Source organism: Platichthys flesus, chromosome 1 (assembly GCF_949316205.1).
Source record: "Platichthys flesus chromosome 1, fPlaFle2.1, whole genome shotgun sequence".
NCBI classification, from domain to species: domain Eukaryota; kingdom Metazoa; phylum Chordata; class Actinopteri; order Pleuronectiformes; family Pleuronectidae; genus Platichthys; species Platichthys flesus.
Window position 1 is genome coordinate 22,565,054 of NC_084945.1, and position 25,178 is coordinate 22,590,231.

At 42.4% G+C, this 25,178-nt stretch overlaps 1 protein-coding gene across 1 annotated transcript in view; it reads right to left on the minus strand.

The window, feature by feature from the left end:
• The window catches only part of nkd1 (NKD inhibitor of WNT signaling pathway 1), a 32,587-nt gene extending 7,814 nt beyond the window's left edge, over positions 1-24,773 (minus strand). The window contains exons 1-6 of the mRNA XM_062389022.1: positions 24,615-24,773; positions 24,457-24,489; positions 24,171-24,310; positions 5,247-5,304; positions 341-444; positions 118-213 (exon numbers count right to left, since the gene is read on the minus strand). Coding sequence (XP_062245006.1) covers positions 118-213; positions 341-444; positions 5,247-5,304; positions 24,171-24,310; positions 24,457-24,489; positions 24,615-24,639 — 456 coding nt within the window. The 5' untranslated portion in view covers positions 24,640-24,773. The remainder of the gene's footprint in view (positions 1-117; positions 214-340; positions 445-5,246; positions 5,305-24,170; positions 24,311-24,456; positions 24,490-24,614) is intronic.
• Between the last annotated feature and the right edge of the window lie 405 nt (positions 24,774-25,178).

The following is a 25,178-nucleotide window of genomic DNA, read 5'->3' on the forward strand; positions in this document are numbered from 1 at the left end:
TGTAAACTAGGTATATTTTCCAGAAAAGTAAGCGAGTAAATCTTCTTTCTGGTGTTGGCAGATGTTTTCGTTTGAATTGCCTGTTTTGAATTTATTTTTGGAGCGGGTGATTATTACCTCTCTGGTGACTTTGCCGTTGTTGTCAAAGTCGTAGAGGGTGAAAGTCCACTCCTGCCTGTTATCCTCCTCCACAGACACGGCACACTCCAACTCCTGAAACAGCAGAACATTACACTATCAACATTGTCCACTGCGTGTGTGTATTTCTATGTGTGAGTCCATTGCCCCAGTATGATCCAGAGGGGAAGAAATAAACGTCCTGTTCAGTATTGACACTCACTTCAAACTGGAGCTGTTTCTGTGGCCCTGCGGGAGATTGGCTGTCCCTCTCCTGCATCTTCTCCCCCACACAGCAGCTGCCTGTCTTCTCCGGGGGTAAAGCCACTGCAGCAACACAAACACACACACACACACACACACAAAGATAAAAGAGAGAGCCTGAGGATGGAAATGTTGGTTGCAGTCATAACCTGAGGATACGTCGTCGCCTTCAAGTTTTTAATGTAAGGTCCTGCTTCGGAGCTTGGCAGCTGCAATTAAGTTGTGTCACACCTTCAAGTGTTTCTAGTTAGAAGCATATCCTCAGTCAAGATTTATTGTAATATATTTACAATGCATAAACAGTATCCACAACTTTAAAAGTGGTGGCTTGCATAGGAGAATTCAGCCGTTATATAATACAGTACAGTATTAGTGATAATATTAAAAAGCACTAAGAATAAAACACCATACGTAAAATATCATGGTACATTGAAGTCCAGGTCAGTCCAGTTTTCAGCAAAATTTAAGAATATGAGGTCACAGAAATCAAATCAGTTCATCCTCAAGTCCAAGAGAAGATTTGTGCCAAATTTAAAGAAATTCCCTGATGGAGTGACTGAGATATTTCACGAGAACATGAGAGATGGACAAACAAAAAACATAACGAGTCCCGTCACTGCTGTCGTCGGTAATCAGGCATGTAAATGCTGAAACTATGACAGAACTGATGCTCCAGTGCCAACAGCTCTTCCAACAGCCACACATATAGAAATATCTTTTCAATTCTCGGCTACAGTATATATATCCCAGTGGTATGACATGACAGACTATCAGGTGGCATACGAATAAAAACGACTAAAAGAGCATATGAACATCAAAGAGCTATATGAGGCCCGCTGAGTACACAGCTCCGATCCGCAGAGCTCATCATTTTATGGAATGACATAAGGCTAGAAGGAGATGTCCTGGAGGGAGCACTGATCTGTCATATGAACTCAACTGGTTACACTGATGGCCAGACCAACCAGTGTAGAGCCTAACAACAGTCTAGGGCTGCTCGATCATGGAAAAAATCATAATCACGATTATTTTGGACAATATCAAAATCAAGATTATTCAAACGATTTTTAATATGTGCCCTTATTCTGAAGTCTATGCTTAAATTGTTTAATCACTTCCGGTTCCGGTAAACACCGAGGACGGCTAAGTGTCTTATTCCTCCGTTCAACCAGGATATCGGTGCCTGGTTATTCAAACCCTTAATGATGGCAACCCTAACACTCTCTGACCGGCCGTGGAGAAATGCGAGTTCGGTCTGACCGGTCTGAACAGCCAGGCGGGAGCGCGCCTGAGAATAGTGGTGGGCGGCACGGCCGCTACATCGTCTGCTGCTGCCCTCCCTGCTTTTCCACTCGCGCTGTTTTTTTTCACCGCCGATCACCAAACACACAACTCGCCTCCTTAACATTACTGCTGCTTGAAAGTGAGATCCAGTCAGCTGGGTAATCATGAATGCTTTGAATGGCCGCTGAATGCTTTGGGGGAAGGACTGAATTGCGCATGCGCGTCTCATTCGAAAAAAATGCCAAATAATCGTTTCAACTCCATTATAGTAGTTTGACGATCGTTTGACCCCATAATCGTAATCACAATTAAATTTCGATTAATCGAGCAGCCCTACATCACTGTACAAGACTTTATAGCAGAAATCTTCACTGAAGAAGTCAACCTGAGAATTAAGGCCTCACAGTCCCAATAATAATATCAGTATTATTATTGGGATCAGATACATATTCCATGTTCACAGTTTATGTTCTGCAAACTGCTCATATTAAACACAGGTCCAACATCCATACTCTGATATGGTTGAATGGAATACTTGTTACTGAATCCAAATAAACTGAATAGCCAATAAAAAAAGGTTTATTTCATCTGTTCATAGATATTTACACTCTATACATGCCAGATTTTTTTCTTGAAAAACATATAAAATAAGTAAATATGGTTTGGCAAAGTTCAACAAAGTGAAAAAAAACTTCCGGACAAGCCCTGAATCAGCACCATAATGCAATGGGTTCATACCACATCCATCCACCAAGTTATGTGGTGATCCATCAAATATTTTTTGCCCAACAAACAGTCAAAACAGTCAGATGTTTTAGTTTCAATGGTGGATGTTAACCCACATCAAAGGCTACCACAAATCCTTCTCTGCTTTGACAGTCACCATTTGTTTGACACATGGGCCGCAGACACACAATGCCTGTTACAGATCTTTTTTTGCTTTTTTGTGTCTGTCACGTGTTTGAGGCCTCATCAACCCCCCCTCTCACTTGCTGTGTATCCTGTGATTCTTCCGACTTCCTGCAGACTATATATTAGGGGGCCAGGCAGAGAAAGTCTGCAGATAATCCGGAGGCTCTCACTCTGACAGATCACACACGCACCTCCTCTGGACAAAGACGCATCCTGGTTTCATCTTCATGGATGTCGCCCTGGATCTTCTCTGAAGCTTGTCACAACTGTGTAGCCACTGTATGGTTCACATCTGTTCATTTGCTTTGCTTTACATAAGCACACCCCCACAACCATCCAATCACAAACATGTAGTCCAAGAACACACCCATAAACCCACACAGACAGCACCCCTCTTTTTCCATCCTCCTCCTCTCCTCGCTCCTCCCGCAACACTTTGAAGTTCCGTTCTCAAACCTTTTGGAAGAGGATCAGACAGGCAGTAAAACAGAATCACTAATTAATTAAGCCAAGTCAAATCTGAAACAGTGTTTGTTTGCTCGCCAACAGGGCAGACACAACAGCCCAATTTCTTTCCTCCTGATCCAAAGCAGATCAAAGCAGACCGGTCTCTTCCCTGGATAGTGGAAAATGCACGAAATGAAAGGCATCATCCCAGTGAGCTTTCAGCAACTTTTTGGAGAGGAGCAGAATTTGGGGTCCCGCTGCTTGATCATCTGAGGTGCTCAAAGGGAACATTGTGCGCAAGGGCAAATCTGTCCCGTAGCAGGCTCAATATGGTGGTGAGATGCTTATCTCCGAGTTAATGAAATGCCGGGAGGAGTAACAGTAATCTGCTATCACCCTCCCCCCTTGACCCCCCCCCCCCCCCCCCCACCACCACCACCACCACAGACATAAGCCAGCTCTTTATGAGAGAAGATGCCGCAAGGGGATTGGCTGCACATAAGATCTGAGGGGCAACACGAGGGCAGTAGAGTCTGGCAGCCGCCATAACAGACCTTTTCCAGCATCCCTACATGTTCACAAGCACATGCATACGCTCATCACAACCAGCTTAGCTACGCTACTTTATTACACATAACTGATCCTGTCCTCTCCTCTACATTCGACAGCACAGGGCTGGGTACCAAGGAGATTTTATGACATGAACAAGACGCATCTTATTTCCTAGTGGTATCATAGTAACCAGCTGTGCTGTTCATCCACCACATGAACAGATGTGATATTATCTGTTCATCAGGTGCCTTTCAAAAGGATATAGTACGTATTACATTTCTGCAGTAGCAATGTTCCGTATCATCAAGCCTTTTACATCACCAAGCCCTCCATCCCACCACTACAATGTTTACCAGAGAGATGGTTCTTTTTTTAATCTACACAAAACCTTTTGAGGTGCTTCCTTAAATCCAAAAGAAAATAGGCTTTTATGTACTGTATGTTGTTTGTCCTTTCATAATTCTCTTTAGTTTCTTGTTTCTATTATACCCAACATTTTTTAACTCTTTTGACAGTGGATGTAGGCATAGCACTAGAATTCATGCAGGGGATGTCATAATCTTCTGCAGCTGTCGATATTTGGTTGAGCAAATTCTGTCCAGACAAATGATTCCATACCAGAATTATGAACTGTTAAGTTGTTAACATGCATATATATTATGAGATTAAACTAAATACATTGACACAGTACCTGCAAATTAAATAATTTCTCTGGAAGACAAAATAAGTTCTGGCCGAAGTCCACTCTCCAAGACCATGTTCAAAATTGTGCTGGTTGATAAAAAGCGTGCCGCTATGAATACAAAAGAAAGCTTGTTGATTACTTCAATCCACAAAACTTTCACACACAGTTACACAGTGCATCTATCTGCAACACACTCTCCATCACACATCACTCGCACACTTCCGACACAGCAATCTGGGTCAATTTGTTGTAAGTATCTTGCCCAGGGGCACTGCCTGCTGAATGGGGGAGACAGCTCTACCTCCTGAGCTAGAGCTGCCCCGAAATCACACATTTTACTTTTATGAGTGAGTTTGCCTTGGTTATAATCTTATTATGTATTCTTTGTATATGTAAATATTAACACATTTTCTATGGAATCTTTTACTGAAGTATATTATCTTGTTATCTTGCCTCTTTATCATGGAGAATGAACAGTATACTCTTAATTTTAACATCAGTCTTGAAGGGAGGACAGGCTCGGACCAGACTTGGGCTCAACCCAATGACTAATAATTTATCAGCTGCTAGTTTGTCTGCTCTCCAGTGATGCAGAACTAATATGAAAGTTTTCTGCTAGACTTCCAAATTCTGGGCTGCTCTCATTCGGCTTTTCACTTCAGCCTGCACCTCACGTCCAATTCAGTCTTTAAATGGGAGTGAGAAACTCTCTGCTCCAAGAGCTCTTGATCCAGGATCACATCAAATCAGGGGAATAAACATGGGAGGAATGGAGGTATTTGGATATGAGATTGTAGAATTGGGAGGGAAGGCAAAGAGGAACTCATTAACCCGTTGTTGGGGGCTTAGACAATGGGTGAGGACAGGATAAGCCAAACAAATCCACAAACACTAGATTTTGTAGGATTTTGTTCATTAGATTTTTAAAAAACGGCCTCAAATAAGCCAGTTTGATGATTCCTTAGATGAGGAGCAGTGGGCCTACCTTCTAAGCGGTAATGTTCATCACCGATCCCCTCAGTGCATGCTTCAACCATAGAGCCCTGGAGAGAGAAAAAGAACGAGAACAGGACATATAATTATTGTTTCATGTCTCAGAGGAGTATCATTTTTTCTCCCCAAAAAAAAAAACTTCATGCATTACCCAGCTTTCCAACACAGAGTTGCTTGCAAATATTTAAAATTATAGCGTTTATATATCTATTTATGAACAAAATTTGACAGCTGTGAGCTGAGCTTTAACAGTGGCGGTAAGTTTAAGAGGATAGTAATTGTAGATCTGAAAAAAACTGAGCGTAAGACTGGCACTCAGCATTGTGACAACGGAAAAAAAATCTAAATCACTACTGCCGAGCCCTGCAGAGAATTCTGGGAATGAGGCCTGGTAGTAGGGTTATTTCGGCAGCGGGCTATGGTTGCAGAGATATGTTCAGAGGCTTGTTTTTGTCCCAGACCGTTTTCACCCAGGCCCCCTCTCCTGGCAGCTCTATCTGCATACCACAGAGACGGGAGCGACATGTGATACTGTGGAAAAGTATGGCTCAGGTATCCACGAAGCATTACAGTCATCTGGCCCAAAAAAACATTAATCATGGGGCTGACAGACGCATATACACACAAAAAATGAATTATGCCTAAAACTGCGACTATATATTCAATTTCCATGTAACTTTTTGAAATAAATTCGATGTAAAGGGTCACAATAAAGTGTTTTCCATCATGTGGAGTTATCAAATAATTTGAGAATCATTAGATTAATTAATGATAAACGTCTACATAAATATATACATTAAACACAATTTATGAAGTCAGTCAATCAAGATAAACTGTAAAGACTGTCAAGACAGATCAGTCACAGCAGACTTATCAAAGTCGATGATTAACCTTAATAATTAATAATTAACCTCATAAAAGTCCTTCAATGTAAATGTATCAGCATGTGAGTTCATTGTGCACATGCTGTCATTTTCAAAGTGTGTGGGTGTGTGTAAGAGGCGAAGCTGTGACAGTGTGAAAGAAAATGTCTGTGTAATCCAGAGACGTAGAAGGTCAGATGGTGTGATCCTTCCCCCCTCACACTAGTGAAAGCCAGGCTGCATCACTGTGGGTGGCCTCAGGAAGAGAATACAGCAGATCACAGGACTGACTGACTGACTGACTGACTGACAAAAGCAAAAAAAAACTTGTGTTTGTTGTAGGTATGAAAAGGTCATCACACATTTCGGCATAGCTTTTAATGCAGGACTGACACTAATCAGCTTTCATTATGATAAAAGTGTCCCCAGTAGTTTTTCTCGCACTTTCAGACATAACCTGCAGGTAAAATGCGGAGAATTGGCCTTTGGAGTTTACCCAGAGTCTGCCTTTCACACATTCACAACGCATTGGGAGCTTCTCTGCACAGACGCGTTCACAACAGCAACAAATCCTCTGCATTATTCAGGCGAGAGGCGGAGCAGCTGTGTGCAGCAGTCAGGGAAGAGGGAGCGACACATAAACTCTGCGGCAGAGATCACATGATTTTCGTCAGCTCTTAACACCAAAAACTCTTAGCATCTTCGTGTGTCTAGGTTTTCTTTTTTTTTCATTTTATATTTTTGCATCTGTAGCGTGTTAGAAGCAGCATCCACCCCACCCACACTGGCTTGCAGTTAATCCAGCAGGGGATTCCCTGCTGTGTTCACACATCAAATTCTCCTGGATTTCTACAGACTTTATACTAGAGAGCCAGCCTGAGAAAGTCCGCAGAAACTACAGATTCTCTCACTCTGACTATTGCGTTCACACATGAACCTCCTCTGGAGAAAATATGGAGTATGTGAGGAGTAAGTTCATTGCATTGTCTTACAGTAGATGCTGATAACGATTGGGTAAGGAACAGAATAGAAGACAGCAATTGTCTTTCTATCCTCCACCCCATATTTTCCATGATGACTAATATATTGAAAGAAAACGAATAATAATAAAACAACAACAATAAAAGAAGCAAAACACTTCCTTGTTAAACTGATGGATGATTATGTTTCAGATCATCAGATAGCTTTATTTCAGCTCAAAGGTTTGTGTTATTCTCATATGAGAGACCTGTAAAAGGTTAATGACTCTAGACTGCAATTACACATATTCCAGTGGTTTACAGTAAAGTTTAACTATGTTTTCTCTACTTCTGTCCATCTGCACACTCGGTGTCTCCAACTTGTGATCACCCAGATCTGGAGATGTCCACAAAGAAGGGTTGCGTGACCCATTCAGATAGGTCACAGTCATGGGTCTGACCCACATAACCGTAAATTAGACATGAGGACTGGCTTCTGTATCTATAAGTCCCCATAGAAAAATAAGATTTCTCCACAATCAAAATTCCTTCATTTCCTCACACACAGAGACACAAATGCACATAGAAACATGAAAAACAGTAACTTGAATGCATTTGTAGTTTTTTGATTGTTGGAAATTATTGAGGGGTCAGCCAAGAACACAAGAAGAGGGGTGAAGAGGAATGTGCTAATTGGTCGTTGTCTGTGGTGATGAATGCGAACTGTATTATTAGTATACTGGGGTTACACACGCACACACACACACAAGCAACAATATCTCCAAAGACAAAGAAAACATTTTCTTCCCTCTGAAGCAGTAAATCCTGGTTTTTCTTGCTTAGTATAGGGATGTGTGCAATTAGTCCACTAAACAATTTTACTTTGGCTCCGTCATGAAGCGCATAAACACTTGCCTGCGTACGTTTGTGTGTGTGTGTTTGTGAGATGGAAGCGGGGAGTGGGAGCTGGGCAGCCTAGACAATTATAGCGCATTTTTTTGTGTACGTGTGCGTGTGGGGAAGCATGTTGGCATGTGTGTACATTCTGATCTGGAATCAGTAGTATTTATGTGTAAATTAATTATTTCAAGTAGACCAATTCCATCAATGAAAACCGCAGATCTGGCAAACAACATGTTAGAGACACAAAACTTATTGTCAATCTAGCTGAGCACAAGATAAACTTCCATTTAACTTTGTGAAAGGTAAAAGTGCTAAAATGTGAGTGCATTTGACTGTTTTCTACTCTTTAGACTAACATGGACTAGTCTACATGTCATTTTTTATTTAATACACAGAGAATTAATCCCTAATTAAGAATTCTAGGTACAGTATAAAATCTCTCAATAAGCTCTCTTAAGATTGTCTGCGAGAGATTGATTAAATTGTCCTGAGCCAAAAGACAACATGCATGATCCTAAAAATATGGTGTTTGCTTTTGAGTTTCAGATTTTCCCACAAGTCCATTGGTCAGTGCAACAATGAGGCCATTTCTTGTCCAACTCAAGGGAAGGGGAGGTTTTCATGAAAGAAGTATACACACAGGTGACACACAATGTGCTGCTGTAATAAACAGCACCATGTCTGGTTCAAGATTTCCTCTATCTGCCTTTATGTCCTTTGTTTAAAAGTGATATTGCAAAATTCCCAATTTCCTTATTGAGTTACACTGACATTACCAACTAGTGAAGAGTCAAAATGTTGCATTGAAAAGGACAAAGTAATGAAATAAACCAAACTGAAGACAGCGTTGAAGGATGTTGACAAACTGGAATACTATTAAAAAGGTTGACTTTTTTGTACTGCTGAACACCCCTCTCGAAAGGAATTTCCCCAGCTAATAAAAACAGATGAGACTCTACGGTTGTAACTCCCACAAAGAGTTGGACCTGATCATTCAGATTCACTATCGACGAGGACATTGGGTCTCATTAGTTTCTGGAACAAATGGCATGCAGGCATAATGCTATATATGTATGTAAAACTGCAGGCACAAAAGAGCCATCAATCCCCCTTTGGTCAAGCAATGAGCCAATAGTGAGCTTTTCCTGGAACCCTTACTAGCTCAAGGGTCAGAGGTCACTGTGGGAGAGCATTTTAAGCCAATGGAGAAGTTACCCCACCCCCCAATTGCTCAACGTCTATGCAAACGATGAAAACGTGAGGACGCAAGCTTCTCTGCAGCAACTATCAGCACTATAATCTGATTCATAGGGAGTACATAAGTGTTTTGCTCAAGTTTATCTCCGTAGCTTCAGCAAAGTGTCACTTTCCCTCTTCTATGGAGGATGCGGTCAGAGGGGCTGGCCTCAGGGCACAAACATCTCCCTGATGCACTTGGGATGAGCTAAAACAATTTTCCAGACATGATGTTAAATGTTCTGTGGAAAGCAGAGCATGAAGCTTTTTGCTTTCAGCAGCAACCAGGTCCTTCAAAGCTTTTCCTGAGCCTCTGGGACAAGGCTTTGTATGGCCCCTGTGTGTTTTAAGTTGTTTGAGCACCTCAACAGAAAATGATTTATTACTGGACTACAGCACAGAACATACTGTGCCTGCACCATTACAGCATCCCACCTACATCACTCGCCAGACTTAGAGTCTGTTTGGGTTGGCCATTGGAATCACTTGGCAACCAGATCTACTCCAGACTTTATGAATATTGATATCCCAAAGACAGATTAGCATATTTAAGAATGATAATATTTACTGAAGTTATTTTTTAAGAATAAAGACCACTCTACATTCCTTGGTTTGTTTTCATTTTTTACTGAAACCATCAGCAGGGGGATGCTAATTCAACACCAGTGCTTTTTCTGATTCTTGTCAACTATTATTTGATAAATGAAGTTTAAACAAATTTGAGATTGCTATTTTCTTTATTTATGTGAAGAAGGTTGTTTTCACTGGTTGTCTTTGAGCTTGTTGGTTAGTTTGTTAGCAAGATTACACAAAAAGAGCAGATTTCCATAAAACTTGGATCAAGATCAGGGAATTTCCTGAAAACTAATGCAAGAGAATTTGTACCATTATATAATTCATAATGAGGCACATTAAGGGAAACAATATATTTAAGTGTCTCAAATTGGTGCAGCGTGATTCAATTTAAGGGGACTGTTGGGTCTTGCTTGAGATATAAGATATAATAAACTGTAATTAACACACCTTACATAAATATGTCCAACCTTATGTTGCTACACATACAGCCCTACGGCCTACGTCTCTATACATATATCCCAAAATTAAAGCCCATGGACATGTGTGAATTACAGTCTTAGTTAAAAACTATTCTGACATCTAACTACTGAACCCCTCACATTAGTGTAGATGTGAGAGCTGTACCATTGGCTTTACATCCACAAAGTTAGTCAGTTCTGAGAGGGGAGATAACCTCACAAGGCTCCATCTCTTCAGCAGTTTCAATCACTACATTTTTGTTCAAAATAGATGTGTTGTTTTTTATATTGCTATTATATTGTTCGATATTGTTGTTTTTTAATTTGTTGTTTGTAAAGTGCACCAACCACACCAAGGCAATTTCCTGTATGTGCAAATATACCTGGCAATAAAAATAATTCTGATTCTGATAATGCTAAATGACCCAACTGATCTCTTGATCAGCATGAATAGGAATGAATAAAACATTGACTGAGTACATCCTGAACGGATATAGAGCAGGGTGCAGCTAAAAAGTGACAGTGCTCAACCAGCCTGCCTTGGATATAATGAGGTTAAAATGGTTTGAGCGTCTGCCACTGAATCTTGCATTGCAGACTTCATGTTGCAAGAGAGAAAGACAGTGAGCACATGCTGGCACAGACCCACTTGGTAAGTTAACAGAAAAGATGCCTCTAGCGTCATCTTTGCCATGGCACTGCAGACATGGACCCACAGGGCCAATTTCTTTCTGTGACTGGGTTTGAAAGCAAAGGGGTACATTAAAGTGCAAGTAATATGTACTTGTATGTGATTGTGGGAAAATCCCACAAGGCCTTTTGGTCTCTGTACTGTTTGCTCCACGACCCACCACACAGGCTGACAATTTATGTGGCCGACGACAGCTCCCCCTGATCGAGCGCCAGGGCTCAGTGGGGGCAGGCCTCTAGAGCAATAGCAGCACCACTGGCACTCCATCAAAACCCAGGAAAAATCTCATTAGGACTGTGGCTGGGTGCCTCCTCTTTCGTTCTCCACCCGCCGCAAGGAATCACCTTCAGAACTGCGTTGTTTCGGAACAGGGGGGCTGACATGAAGTGGGAAGCGGAGCGCATGAGAAGGGCCTTTAGCCAAGTGTAAGGAAAGACAAGAAGAGTGACAGAGACGAGGGAGTATGCTGGGAATAGTGGCGGTACATTTCTGCTTCAACTGAAATTTCCAAACTGGTTAGAGCGGAGGTTGTCGACAGCCATATACACTGAAAAGTGTGAATTGGTTGTGCTCACTCTTGTCATAATCTTCACACAGAGGGCCAGTATCAGCATATGTGCATTTAGACTGACACAGGCCATATGATAAAATTCAAAGGGACATTGAAAGCTGTCCTTGTACCTGGTATGTTAAGAACATTCAACATGTGTTTGTACTTTGTCCCATACATTTACAGCCATTAATTAACGTTTATGAATAGCTGATGGTGAAAACAGCTGTATAGCATGGGGATTTTCAAAAACTCTAGTGTTCACACAGCTTCATTGTTGAAAACTGAGAAATAAAACAAAAACAAAAAAACTCAGTTTCAGAGCTGCAAATTAGCTTAAAGGCATAGAATTACTCACAGAGGACCTCAGGAGAGGAAATACCCATCCCCCTCTATCATTCCAAAGAGTAAACTGAGATACACTGGAGGCTGTTTCAAAAGAGCCGAACAGCACAACTACTAGAATCTGGTGCAGTGCCTGTCCTGCAATATGTGGTAAGTGTGGTGCTGGTGCTGCTGCTGCTGGAACGGACCACCAGTCATCATCAGATGGCAGTTTAAACCCTGGCCCCAGTCTTTTGCACCTCTTTCACCTTCTAGTGACATTAAGCAGTCTCATTCAAAGCACCACGTAGCAGTAAAACATGACGCCCAGAGATGGAGCCAAGATAGAGGGTGTTGATGTGAGGTAGTGAAGCGCCACGCTGCCTCTGAGTGAAGCTTCAAAGGGGATCAGTTTTCACACATGAAATAAAGATCTCAGATAATCATGTAGCAAAACTGAGCTGAAGCGAGACGCTCTAATTTACCGAGGAGGGTTGATGGGGCCAATTTTGAGACAACACCTACAAACTGAAAGCCATGGCAGATTAACGTCCCTGCATTTCACTCTAGCAAAACAAGATGAATTGTTTTTGCTTTACAGAGAGACCAATGGGCCTATCATCATTATCACCATCATCATCACATGATACACTGAGGTGGTCAATTGACTTTCCTCCGGTGAAACAGATGTTTGCTAGTATACAATGTCAGAGCTTCACAACAAAACGAACAAATGGATAAAACTGATCTCATGAGACGGCTGCAGCGCCAAGAGGAAGTCAAAACTGCTGTGATTTTAAAGCCTTTGATAAGAAATTCAACGCCTTTCTCGAGGTCACAGATTGTAAACCCTTTGATGTTGAGCCCCTCACATTAACTATTAACATAACATACACTACTACCTGGTGGATGCTGTAAATCTAAGAAATAATCTAACAAAAATCTGAGCTGCACTTGCCAAAAAAAATAACTATAAGGGGATTAATCCAGTGAGAAGATATTATCAAGTGGGTGCAATAACCAGCTTAGAAGCCACATGTAGGCTGCAAATTGTTCTCTTCTGCATCTCAACCACTTTGTCTACTTTGACTTTGTACCTTGAAGACCAATCATTTGAGAGGACAAACAACTGGATTAGCAATCCTTAAACTATTGCTGGAAAAAGGGGGTTTGACATCTCCTAGGGAGAATCAAAGACAGGCCCCTTCTGTGCAGACACAGCTGCCCAATGTCTGACACCTCTCAGTCACGGCACACCCACTCCTCTTCCTGCACCCCAGGAAGGAAATTATAGCCACAGAGTCGGGATCCATCACCAGGCAGGTTGGAGGAAGCAGCTCTATGATTAAAGTGTGCATCGTCAGCAACACCAAGACTGGAGGGGTTGAGAAAACTGAGCATGCCAGAGGGATTACTGTGTTAGCTTCAGTCCGTGACACAGGTCATGCAGAGATCTCACACACACACACACACACACACACACACACACACACACACACACACACACACACACACACACACACACACACACACACACACACACACACACACACACACACACACACACACACACACACACACACACACACACACACACACACACACACACACACACACACACACACACACACACACACTAAATGATATTGCTAGATATTCGTCTTGGAACAACACATTCATGTACATGTGTGAATTTTACGGCACGTGTTGTTGATGTCTTCCTTTTGTGGAGCGATAGTGCCCAGACAGCAATCATTTCTCCATGTCAGATTTACATTGCAAACAGTGCTTTTCACATTTCCTCACCCACATCAAAGGCTGCCTTCTGAGAGGCTCAGTGGAATATTAGCAGAGATTTACAGCCTTCATCTCTATGCTTCAGAAACATGCTGATCTGAAGTAATCGCCCTCCCCCTTACCCTTTTTTGTGTTTTATGTGTGAAGTTGGCCAACACTTTAATGACCCATTTAAAAAACTTTTACACCTGCGAGGATAAGCTTTTACAACTCAGCCAGCCCCTCCAGCACTAAAACCTACCTGTTACTCAAGGTAACAGCATTTATTAGCTTTTGAAAAATATGTTACCACAGCAATTAACATTTACCACACTGTTTATCAAAGCCTTATCTCTTAGGAAACAAGGTGTCAAGATCAAGAGTCTAGCTGTTGTCAAATTACACAGGCACACCTATTGGGTGCCTGGACTGGTCATTAGGCTTACCAGGAATAATCCAGGTAGGCCAATGCTTTTGTCATCCCCCCCCAACCAAAACCACAGTCGTAAGAGTAAAAACATTAAGGTAAAACTTAAAATAAATAACCAGTGCCACAGGGCTTATGGTTTAAAAGCTTGCAATGTCACTCTCTTATTTCCTAAATTGTGACTCAGAGAGTTAATGGGGAAACTGAGCTAGAGATGAATCCTGAAAACATTCTCCAGCAGCCAATGAACTCCAATTTGGGACCTTGCATTCCCAAGAGGAAGCTATGGACTGGGAGGGAATGGAGACAGCCTGTCGCTTGGCCTTGATTTACAGGTAGTCTCCGCGTGCCAAGAGTAACAAATCACAGAGTTAGGGCCCTCTTAATTCAGAGTAGAGTTCAGATCCGAAGAAGGAGAAATAGAGAGAAGAGAAGAAAGAAGAGAGAAGAAGAGAGAGAGAGTCAAAATGACACACCTCATCGCCAAAAGCTCGAGGGGCAGGAACAGGATATCTCACAATTCATGTGGGGAGTTAGTTCACTCTGCTACCTTTAACTTCCTTGGCAAAAATGGCAGAGCGGTCCAGCTGACTTAACATGGGCTTACATAGTGTGTGCATTTGTGTCAATCTTTTCTGCAGAAATAGGATGGATTATACATTCAACACACATGGTTGACAGCATGCCTGCTTCCCTGCTTAAGGATCCAAGTGTTACGTTTTAACACTGAGTGCGCTACACTATGTCTAGAGGGTCTTAGCAATTAGTCAAAGCTCTCTTTGAGGACAGACAGTGCTTTAGTCGTCTGGGTGGCTTTAGACGCCAATCTCAAGTGCTCCAAAGTGTGGGAGGAACAGTGTTTTAGTCGGGAAGTCTACCTCGAGGGCAGCATGAAAGTGACAGGCTCGTCAACCTTCTTCCACAGCCGAATAATGGAAACTTCTCTGGAGCCCATCATGTCACTTGCTACAGCGTAAAGCATCTCATTATAAAATATTATACAGTATTCATACTGGTAAAATACTTGATATTCAGTTGTTTTTTTAAACTCAAAAGATTATGTTATCTAAAATTCTCTTATGTAAAGCCAATAGACGATCTTTTGAGTTTGCAATGTTTTTAATTCAAAGGACAAATCAGTTTAGGATTAAAGTTTCCTCAGTGGTTTATATCATCTGATCCAGCCAGGACACAGTAGCTTTAAAGCTGGAATACACATGACAGACAATGGTTTTCACTCAAAATTCAGAGCAGATTCAGTCGAACCAAAATACACATGGTGAAAGAGATGCAAAATGTAGATGAGGACATTACTTAAAATCGTATCTTTACATTTGGATTTCGACCCCTCATCTAAATTACATGGTCAGTAAGATTTATTCAAAAAACCTTGTAACTGCTATCAACAGCAGAGCTCCAAGTGACAGGTGGCTGTTAAGAAAACCTCTGACGCGTGCATGTTGACTAGATGGAACTGACCTCAACACCAAGGTGGCCATTCGTCCTCTGTGCCTGTGCAGACATATCCATACACTCTCCTATACATGCGCGCACACACACACACACTATATTTGGAGCAGACATCCTGCCAGCCACAAGCCACTACCTCTAAACATCCCTCACATCTGACCTTTAAACTGTGGAACGAAAATCTCTATAATTACAGTGAGTGTTTCAGCTTAGCAAGTAAACATAGCAGCAGAAATAGACACTTCAACTACTATATACAACTATGCTGGTGCCAGCGGCACGTTTCTATTCATAGCTGACGGGAATGAGTGGCTTGTGTCACTGCTCACTGCAATAAACTTGTGATTGAGTAAACTGCAACTAAATGCTAATACCAGTGCTTAGTCATAGATTAACATGTTAAAAATGTTTTTGAAAAACCTAAGCCATACATGCTCAGTCCATTTAATCTTGCTGAATTTACTCAACAATCTCGTACCTGCAGCTCTGTTATATTGTCTTAAGTCTTTAATATAAGTGAAAGAATCACACCATGTGCATGTAGGACAAAACTCTTGACAAAAAACTGAGAAGATGCTTTATCCATAAAAGTATATAGCAACACTGTACACCTCTGATTGAGACAAAAGCTTATAAAAAAATAAAGTTCAAGTGGAAATACATTCACTTGTAAAACCTAGTCAAATTTTAAAAGTTTTTTGTGAGCCTTAGGGAGCATAATGACAATTTGCAGTCTCCTAAAGACTATAGTCAAAAGAAGCTGTTTTCATCCCAAACTTGAGCAAGCATGGTTGGGGGAGTGTGAGTGTGACGGACAGGGCAAATGGCTCTTAGGGGAGCACAAGGTTGGCCTGTATGGTTGAGAGTCTACCGGGTGAGGTCCTCTTTGGGTTGCGGCACCTGTGGAGCATAAACACACCAGGGGAGGGCAGCTTTCCTTTCACCAGGGCCGCTCCTCTGTTTAGCTTTCCTTCCACCAAAAACATCCCCGAAAACACAATCCAGACCTCCTCCAGCCCTGGCGCCACAGGAAGAGCTGAAGAGCCCTGGAACCTCTGTCTGTGGGAGGCACAATGCTCTCCCAACTCTGTTTACCTAAATCCACTTCCTCTATTCCCTCTACCTCAGGTGGCCTTCGAGCCCCGGTCACCAAAGCTCTATAACCCAAGGAGAATAAATACAACAGCAGGGCCTGAGGAAGCTGTGGAGTCCATCACTGGCATTTCCTTACTTCTAGTTTGTAAGAAAAACAAGTGGCAAGGAACCACGCTGGGACACTGTGTCTGTTAGCAGTGATAAATGGATTCACATATTAGAGTAAACAAATGGGTAATATCTGCATTAGCGATGCTCGATTAATCGAAATTTAATCGTGATTTCGATTATGGGGTCAAACGATCTCTAAACTACTATAATCGAGTTGAAACGATTATTTGCCATTTTTGGCTGGAAAATGTATGGTGCCTGTGTGCTTCATGGACCATGAGCGAACATGCACACTTCCGTGTGTGTTGACATGAGAGCTTGATAGCAGTTTTATGCAGATGTTGTCTTGTCTTATTTGAGAGCCACTCTGAGTGCTCAGTCAAACTATTCAGCACTTGCTGTACAGGCCATGGCTCAACCCGCGGGGGAACCTGATAAACAAACAAGAGAGAATTATTCAGGGTTTAAACACTTAAACACCCACTTCAGCAGAGCCTTTTAAGTGGGTGATTAAAATGGGCACCAAGCTCCAACAGAAAGCTCAGGGGAGCTCAGCGCCACCACAGGAGTCCAAGTCACCTAGAGTTCCTCCCAGAGCGTCACAGCGTTTCAGGCAGCCAGTTGTGATGCGTTTATTGCAGATCTACTTGAACAATTTAAATTAGCATTAATCCATTAAATGAATTATCCTTCGTCAGGGAAGTCCTTGATCAAACATATTGGGTGCATGCAACCATTAATAACTAAATATTTATAAGTTAAATGACTCTCCTTCCTGAGAGTAAACACTTTTCTGATGCTTTTCAACATAAATTAGAGTCTCAAACATTTGCACCCACATCAAAAGGGTTAAGATATGTGGGCATTGCCGCAAAGACGATGATGTCATTTAGACAAACTCTGTATTTAGACAGGTTATCACACTATTTAAAGTATTACTAGGCAATTGCTTTGCAATTGCAAGCCATTTAAGTCTGGGACGAGGCAAACTGACAGCGACTATATACATCTTCTAAAAACCAAACTATCCCTTAGAATGTTTTTAATAAAAGCCACCCTCAACTGTAGAACAAAACCCTGCAGCCTAGATGTAAGTTTGGAAGGGGTGGTGAGAGACCCTTTGATCAACAGCTATCCGTTGCTCCAAATTGAGTGTAGATTTCAGGGAAACAAAGCAAAATCTCAGCTGCTAATCCCCGGAGATGCAGAGCACATTCCCGCACAAGCCTTTCATCTCTGGAGTGCTTCTGAACAGCTGTCTGCAAACATACAGATTGTTTATATGTATACATGCATATACATATAAAAGTACATGTATAGACGTGCACATTCATTAGCAGCACTTCACGCACAATGAAAACACCAAAGACTGTTTAATTTGTAATGACACAAACCGGTAATCACAATTATCTAAAATAAGGTGTGTTTTTACTAACTTTAAAGATATGGTGGTAGTTATTTAATAATTGATACCACTGGAACTACACAATATAATCCAATACAGTGTTTATCAATAAAATCTGAGCATTGACAGTGGCAAACAAACACGGGTAAGAGTGAATCCCAGATCTGCTTGGGACCTGTCCGGGGTGATCACCACCTGTCAGTCAATGCTCTCCACCCAACCCACCCACACCTCTGTGACCCTCAAAGGATGGATGGATGGATGCATACATGGATGCATACTGGCCTATCAGAGATATATTTGATCATATTGGTACAAATATTTTTTTACATGATGTGACATATAAACTTTTTTACATAATTTAAATGCACAAAAATATGCTAAGGGAAATTTTAAAATTGTGAAAAAGCATACATAGATAAATATTATACAAAGAGAGATAGCGTTTGTCCCAAATACTACCAGGCAGTTACTTGCCGATTTCCTTTGTCCCGGAGCAGGGGAACAAAATAATGAAATGCATACATACATACATATTTTACTTCCTTCAGTAATGGCCCCAATTATCCAGTATCGGTCTAGCCTTTCCTTAAACAATCCTTACTAGAAGTCATAATTCACAGCCACAGCTTTGTCACACAGGACAAACTCCCCCAGCGTTGAATAATCTATGTGACACACGATGCCGGATGTGACATTAAAGCCACCTGCATGTTCTCGACCTCCCGGTCCCCAAGCTATACTGACATCAGCCCAAGACTTCAACCCCATCTTCTCATGGGAAAAAAAACAAAAATCACAGAGCCCCTCTATGGCCAGGTGCTACCCCTCCTCCCCAAAGGCTACGGCTTTTCTTCTCTTTAGAGTGTGGGTCCAAACTTTTCTCCCAGCCTCTTCAAAGAGCAACAACAGGCCCTTGGTCCCTTGGGAGCACAGAGGGGGTAGAGCCCGATGGGAGAGGAGCATACGTCACGCAGCACGCACAAGAGGCCAGCCGGTGGGAAAAGAAAACGCATAGGGTGAAGACAGAAAGATGGAGAGAAAGCGGAAGAGGAGTCTGCATGAAAGGTGCTTTCAGCTTCTAGGCAAGGGCCTTTGCTTTGTGAAAACGACAAGGAGAGAAAAAGCACAAGAGTAGAAGCAAAAAAAAAAAAAAAAATCAAGGGGGTGCAAAACCTGCCATGTCTTTTATCAGACTTGGAGGCTGAGGGAATGCGTTTAAAAGCTTTAGGCCCACTTCCAAAAAAACTCTCCACTTTTATAAAAACTAAAAAATCAAAGAGCTGGCAACCAACTGCAAGACAATGGAGTTGGGGGCAGAAGTTCCACTGTGATTCACTTTTGAGTCGAATTCTGTCGTCAGGCGCACCTTTTGATTTTGTCTAAATTCCATATAAGTTGATGGAAGTTGAAGAAAGAAATGGGAGCTTTGGAATTGTCAGAGCAGCAGCTTGGGAGGACTTGAGTCGGAGGGGTCACCTTAACTACACAAAGGGTAGGGCTTCACAGCGGAGGAGGAGCCATCAATGTCACAACAAACACCCCAATGCGTTGCCCACACTTCAAATGCAGACTCGGCCAACACGGCCACAGGGCAAACGCAAGAAACAGATGGAGGCTAGGAGGGGACAAGGGAGGAGAGGGGAGAACCAGAGGAGGGGGAGGGGGAGGGGGATTTAAGAACACAACGATGTAACTTTGTGAGGAATAACCATCAAAGCTGATTATTTCTGAAGTTAGTCATGACATGTGACAAACATAATACCTCTTTTTCATCCGATGCCTAGACAGGCCACCTCAGAAACTTGCCACCAGAAATTTGAACCCCCCAGTCGGTTGAAACATGTGCCCCTATCAGCATTGATGTCAGCAACATAATTCTACAGGGTACACATAGCATATCAAATGAATGGGTAGGTGTAGACACCATGCTGTACACAGGGGAGAAAGTGTGCCCAGGCTCACATGACCAGGATCCCCGACCCACAGATCCACCTGCCCACACCACTCACTCACTCGCTCCCTCACTGAACACTGCGTCTGACGACACAACTCATGAATGGGTACAGGGTGTGCATGGAAAAATAATTAACACCCCGTCCACAGTAATGCAGATATTCTGCTAAACAAACAATGGCAGCTGTATACCAGTTTCTCTCCATTTGGTTCACACTGCTTGGTCTATTTACAAATTTGCATCTAAATTTAGCATCACTGCACCACATTACTGGTGTTCACAGGCATCTGCCTCGCCCAATATTACTTGTACTAAAGCTTTCTTCTCTGGTATTTGACGGATCGTTGATATAGACTTTATCGCCACCTTCTGGCCTGGCATGTTTGTTTTAGTGTTAGTAGTAATTCTGTTCTCACAGTAGTGTACATGAGGCTTAAGCATTCAAGAGCATCTATGTGTCTCAGTCTATCTGTTACTGCTCAGCCACAATTTCAATCTGAACCCATTGATGAAGACAACCTCTTAATACGAACAGCTCTGCAAAACAATGACTTCCCTAAAAATGGCATTGTTCCTGCAGGGAATACGACTTGGAAAAGGCTGGATCAAAGGAATTCCAAGCGTGGACTCCCCACTGTTGACACCCGACCCACATTCTCCTGGTACCCAGTTCAGCTGGAAGGGGGGCTCAGAGAACAGCGGATATAAATAACGGTCTCACCAGGTATTCTATACAATGAAGACAGCTTTTAAAGCTAAGTGAGTTGACTCACATTCTCTTACCTAAGACGTTAGCCTCTGTCTTTATCTGAGGGCACTGTGGGGTCAAGCTCTAAAATACCTTTTCACAGAGCGCTAAGATTGTTGAAATGATTTAATAATAATTTTAGTGTCTTTTTTTTTTAAAGTAACACAACTTTCCAACATGGAATTTATGTGGTTAAGATATTTATATAAGAAAGCAACAGAATTACCAAAATAACTTTATCTTGCAAATTGTAATGTTGAAAGATATATTTTTGAATAACAACATAGCTTTTTTTTATCCAGGCCTATGCCATTAAAGCAATATCTCATTGTGCTGTTGTATCTGACTGATCAGTTTGATGAAACTATTTATCAACGGTATGATACAAATTCACAGGGGAACAGAAATGTTATACTCCCCCTAGCAATGATCATCACTCATCCTGCTGCTAAGAGGAATATCTAAATACAACACATATTTAGGGATCTTGTAGAAGAACTAACAATTTGTTTTATGTTGTAGATTACAACTCAACTCTGCGCTGCAGAGGTGGTGCCACCTTGTTAAAAAGGGAAAACTGGCTGTTGTATTCAGAACATTCTAAGCATGTGTAAATATACTCAACATGGAATTCTCTCACAATCAGACGCAGATAGCCAAAGCCTTGGATATTTGATTGTTACAATATCAACGTCCACATTAGCTAAATGTGTTACCCTCTAAGCGTGAATCTGATAAAAACCTTGACTTCAGATATGTATAGAATTGTTCTAGGTAACACAGCAAGAAGCAAACATATGGTTCATTCTTTAAAAATAAACATCTTAGATTCTGGATCGACTTCTTAAGTCCAGAACTAAATAATTAGAATTTTGAGGATGGAAACACATTTTTTATAAGTTCGCCCATTGAGCTAAAAAAAAAAACATTAGCCACCCAGTCATACATTATTTACACCAACTAAACTCTAGTAACTCTAACTTATTCTAAAACATCCAAAATCTTCAGATGGCTGCTGTTCCATCCTGGGCCAAAACAAAGTCATAAGGAAAAGAGGAAAATAAATAACTCCAGGAGCCAAAAATAAAAGTTTGTTTTTGTGGTCATAATGTCTGGTAATTGCATGGCAATAATGTGGGTATAAATAATAAAAGCCCTAAGCGTATGAATACCACTGAAAACATACAGTAAGTGACCGCGTAGCTTTTCTGCCGTACAAGCATCAACACGCTCTAAAAAACATACATATTTTCTGTGGCTCCTCATCAAGTCCGTCTCAAAAAACATCCTGCAGACACAGCGTCTACTGTGAGCGGGATCCTGTTACTATGTGACGTTTACTGCAGCTTCGGGCATGTCAGGATGTGGGCCCAACATGCAAAGATAGTAACCTCCCGACACTCGGCAATGACAAACTTCTGCCAGGAGTTTAAAGCACCTGTGCCATGCTACACTGCGACTGCTCTTCAGGTAAACAGAAGCTTGAGCGCCTTCCAGCAGACAACAACACGACGGTGGACTTTAGACGTGACTTTTCCTGTTGCCTAAGACTTCCTCAAGTTAGCTGTTGGCCTCCTCCTCACCAGAATGCAGAAAAATCCTCAACCCAAAGTCTAATATTCCCAAGAATCCATTCTAGCCAACACAGTTGTGTCCTGCTCGCACGATAATGAGTTTAAATACATGATGGTATAATGTGACCTGAACACGCGAAGTGCTGCATGATGAGAGGGAAAGAAAGACAAAATAAGACCAACTGTGGGAGTCTAGTCTTTTTCAAAATGACAAGCAGCTAAAAGGAGCTTTCGAGCATTTTAAAGGGAAACTTGTGGGGGGGGGGGGGGGGGGGGGTCACAGGAGGTACACTGGTGTGTTGAAAATGCCTGAGCTCCTGGAGTCTAGGCTGCATTCAATAGATAGATGCATTTCTGTTCAAAGTCGCTGGATTGTGGGTGGAGGAACTGATTTTTCTTTTTTCCCCTTGATGGGCTCTAATTCCTCAAACATTTCTGCCTTTGAGGAAGGCATCACTAACCAAAGAGGCTTAAGGCTCCTCTGAAGCAGTTCCAAAGGATTTCAGCACTTAACAAATGCAGTGTTTACACCAGTGCCAAAATACAAAACAAGCATGACCCCCGACACTTCTCCCCAGCATTCACAATCCGCACTTGTCACCAGTCTGCCACACGGCAATGCTTTCAAATCAAGACTTGATCTATTGTTACCTGTAGAAATCCCTCTGATCAGAGCACACAATGAGACCAACGTGTGTTCCCTGCCCGACCAGATGAATCTCACCTAAAGGAGTGTTAAATATAATCTTGTCAAATTTTCACCATGAAACAGAAACTTTAAAGCAGTTTTCAAACCAGTCAGCACAATGGAGTTCAGACTTTCTCCGGAGTTCGCCTTTCACGTATAAAGACCAAAAGCAGGAGACGGTTTGGGTCGGACACATTTGCAACAACAGAAATTTGTCAGGAGCGTTCAGGCGAGGCGAAACGTATTAGATTGAATGCAGAGATCACATGTTTTTGTTTGCATCACAACAGCAGCAATGTCGGCCGTCGTTGCCAAAAGCTCTGGAATCTCATTGTCTTTTCAAGCTGACATCTAGAAAAGTCCTCAATGCGCCTACTCACTCGCAGGGGATTCACTGGAGAATCTCCTGCTGTACTCTTATGTCCAGAGTTCAGTGCATGTGTGGAAGCATCTTCACAGACACAGTAACACAGTGTCTGGAGATCTTCTCCGCAGCAACAGATTCGGACATTAGCGTTCTAACATAAAACCGTTCCGGATAATTTCAGGAGAAAATCCGGAGCTCAAAGGATATCTGCAAGCACCTTTACAGACACAACAATTAGGTGTTAGGTGTTCAGAGTTGTCACCAGGGGGAAGGCAGGAGAAACTTAAGAGAATGTCGGCAGCAACTGATTTGGACATTTGCGTTCCCATGTACAACATTTTCTGACATTTTCAGGAGAATATCCGGAGTTCAGATCACGTCTGAAAGCAGCCTCGCCGAAACGAGGTGTTTATGCGGTCCACTTCAAGAGTTTGTGCTCATGCAGTTTATTGTGTGTGAACCTTCAACTCACTAGTGCAGCCAACGTGAATAGACGGCTGGTTAAAGTTTGAAAGCCTGGACAAAGTTAGTCCGGACTTTGAGTGGAAGCCACACCGGAGCCTCCACGTAGCTCCGGTTCAACATCACTGCAAAATCGCACCGACAACCCTCCTCGTTTCTCGGGAGAAATGCGGACGAGCACCGCGGCGGGACGAGTCAGCCCTTGGGGACGCATTTCCCAATCCGCTGCCTCCCCCGGTGGAAGGACGCGGAGCTCGGGGACGGCGTGGTACTCACCCGTGCCGTCAAGCCGCAGCCTCCCCTGTGGTGACAGTCCTGCCGCTCGAGGCGAGAGCTCGTGCAGTAGTACTTCTGCTTCACGAGCCAGTCGTCCAGTCCCTTCCGCGCCAAACACGCGTTCACTACGAAGCTGCCGCCTGGAGACAAAGAAGAGCCGCGTTACTCTCTACCGAGTTTGTCCATCTTCAAAAAATAAGGCACCCGGACTCTGGTGAGAGTCCGGAGTGAAAACTGAGAGGACATGTGTGAAAAAGTGAGGCACGGGGAGGACGGGCGCTCTTACCTTCCGGACTCTCCCTCGGTTTACAAATAGCGGCTGTGGGAGAGAAAGACAAGGGGAAGACAAGACACAAAACAATGACATAGTGTTGTTAGAAAGTGTCGCGGCGGCAGAGGGACAAAGTGTGGCCGTGATTTTCTCTGAGGACTAATGGAGCTCACCATGTTTGGAGTGCAGTTTACCCATTTCTATGCATCGAGGTGGAGTTGAAAACCATCAGATGAATATAATCCAGAGAAGGAAGTGTAGAAAGGAGCCGGGCTGAGGTATCCAGACAGAGGAGAACCCGTGAGAGCAGCCGGAGCTCCGTCAGTGCGACTGGAGGAACCACCGCGTTTGATCCACAGACCACTGTCAGCACACACAGGCACACACACTACTTCCTGCCAGCACTTTCACAGTAAACCGATGATACGCCAAAATGATGAAAATAAATGACCAACTATTGTTAACTTTGAAAAAAGGGAAACAATATTATTACTATATTAAAAGTGTACAGGCTAGCGCATGTGTGTTTCTACTTCAGTACAGTTTTTCTGTCCCATGGAACTTATTGTGATATAATTTGTGTTGCTGTTTCAGGCACTGGGTCTGCATTTACTACATATACACTTTATATTTATATTTTCCCTTCCTTTAAATTGACTTAATACTCTACTGTGCTCGGTTGTGTGTAATATATCTTGGAGCAAGCCAGCACAACAATAGATTAAGTAAGACTATCT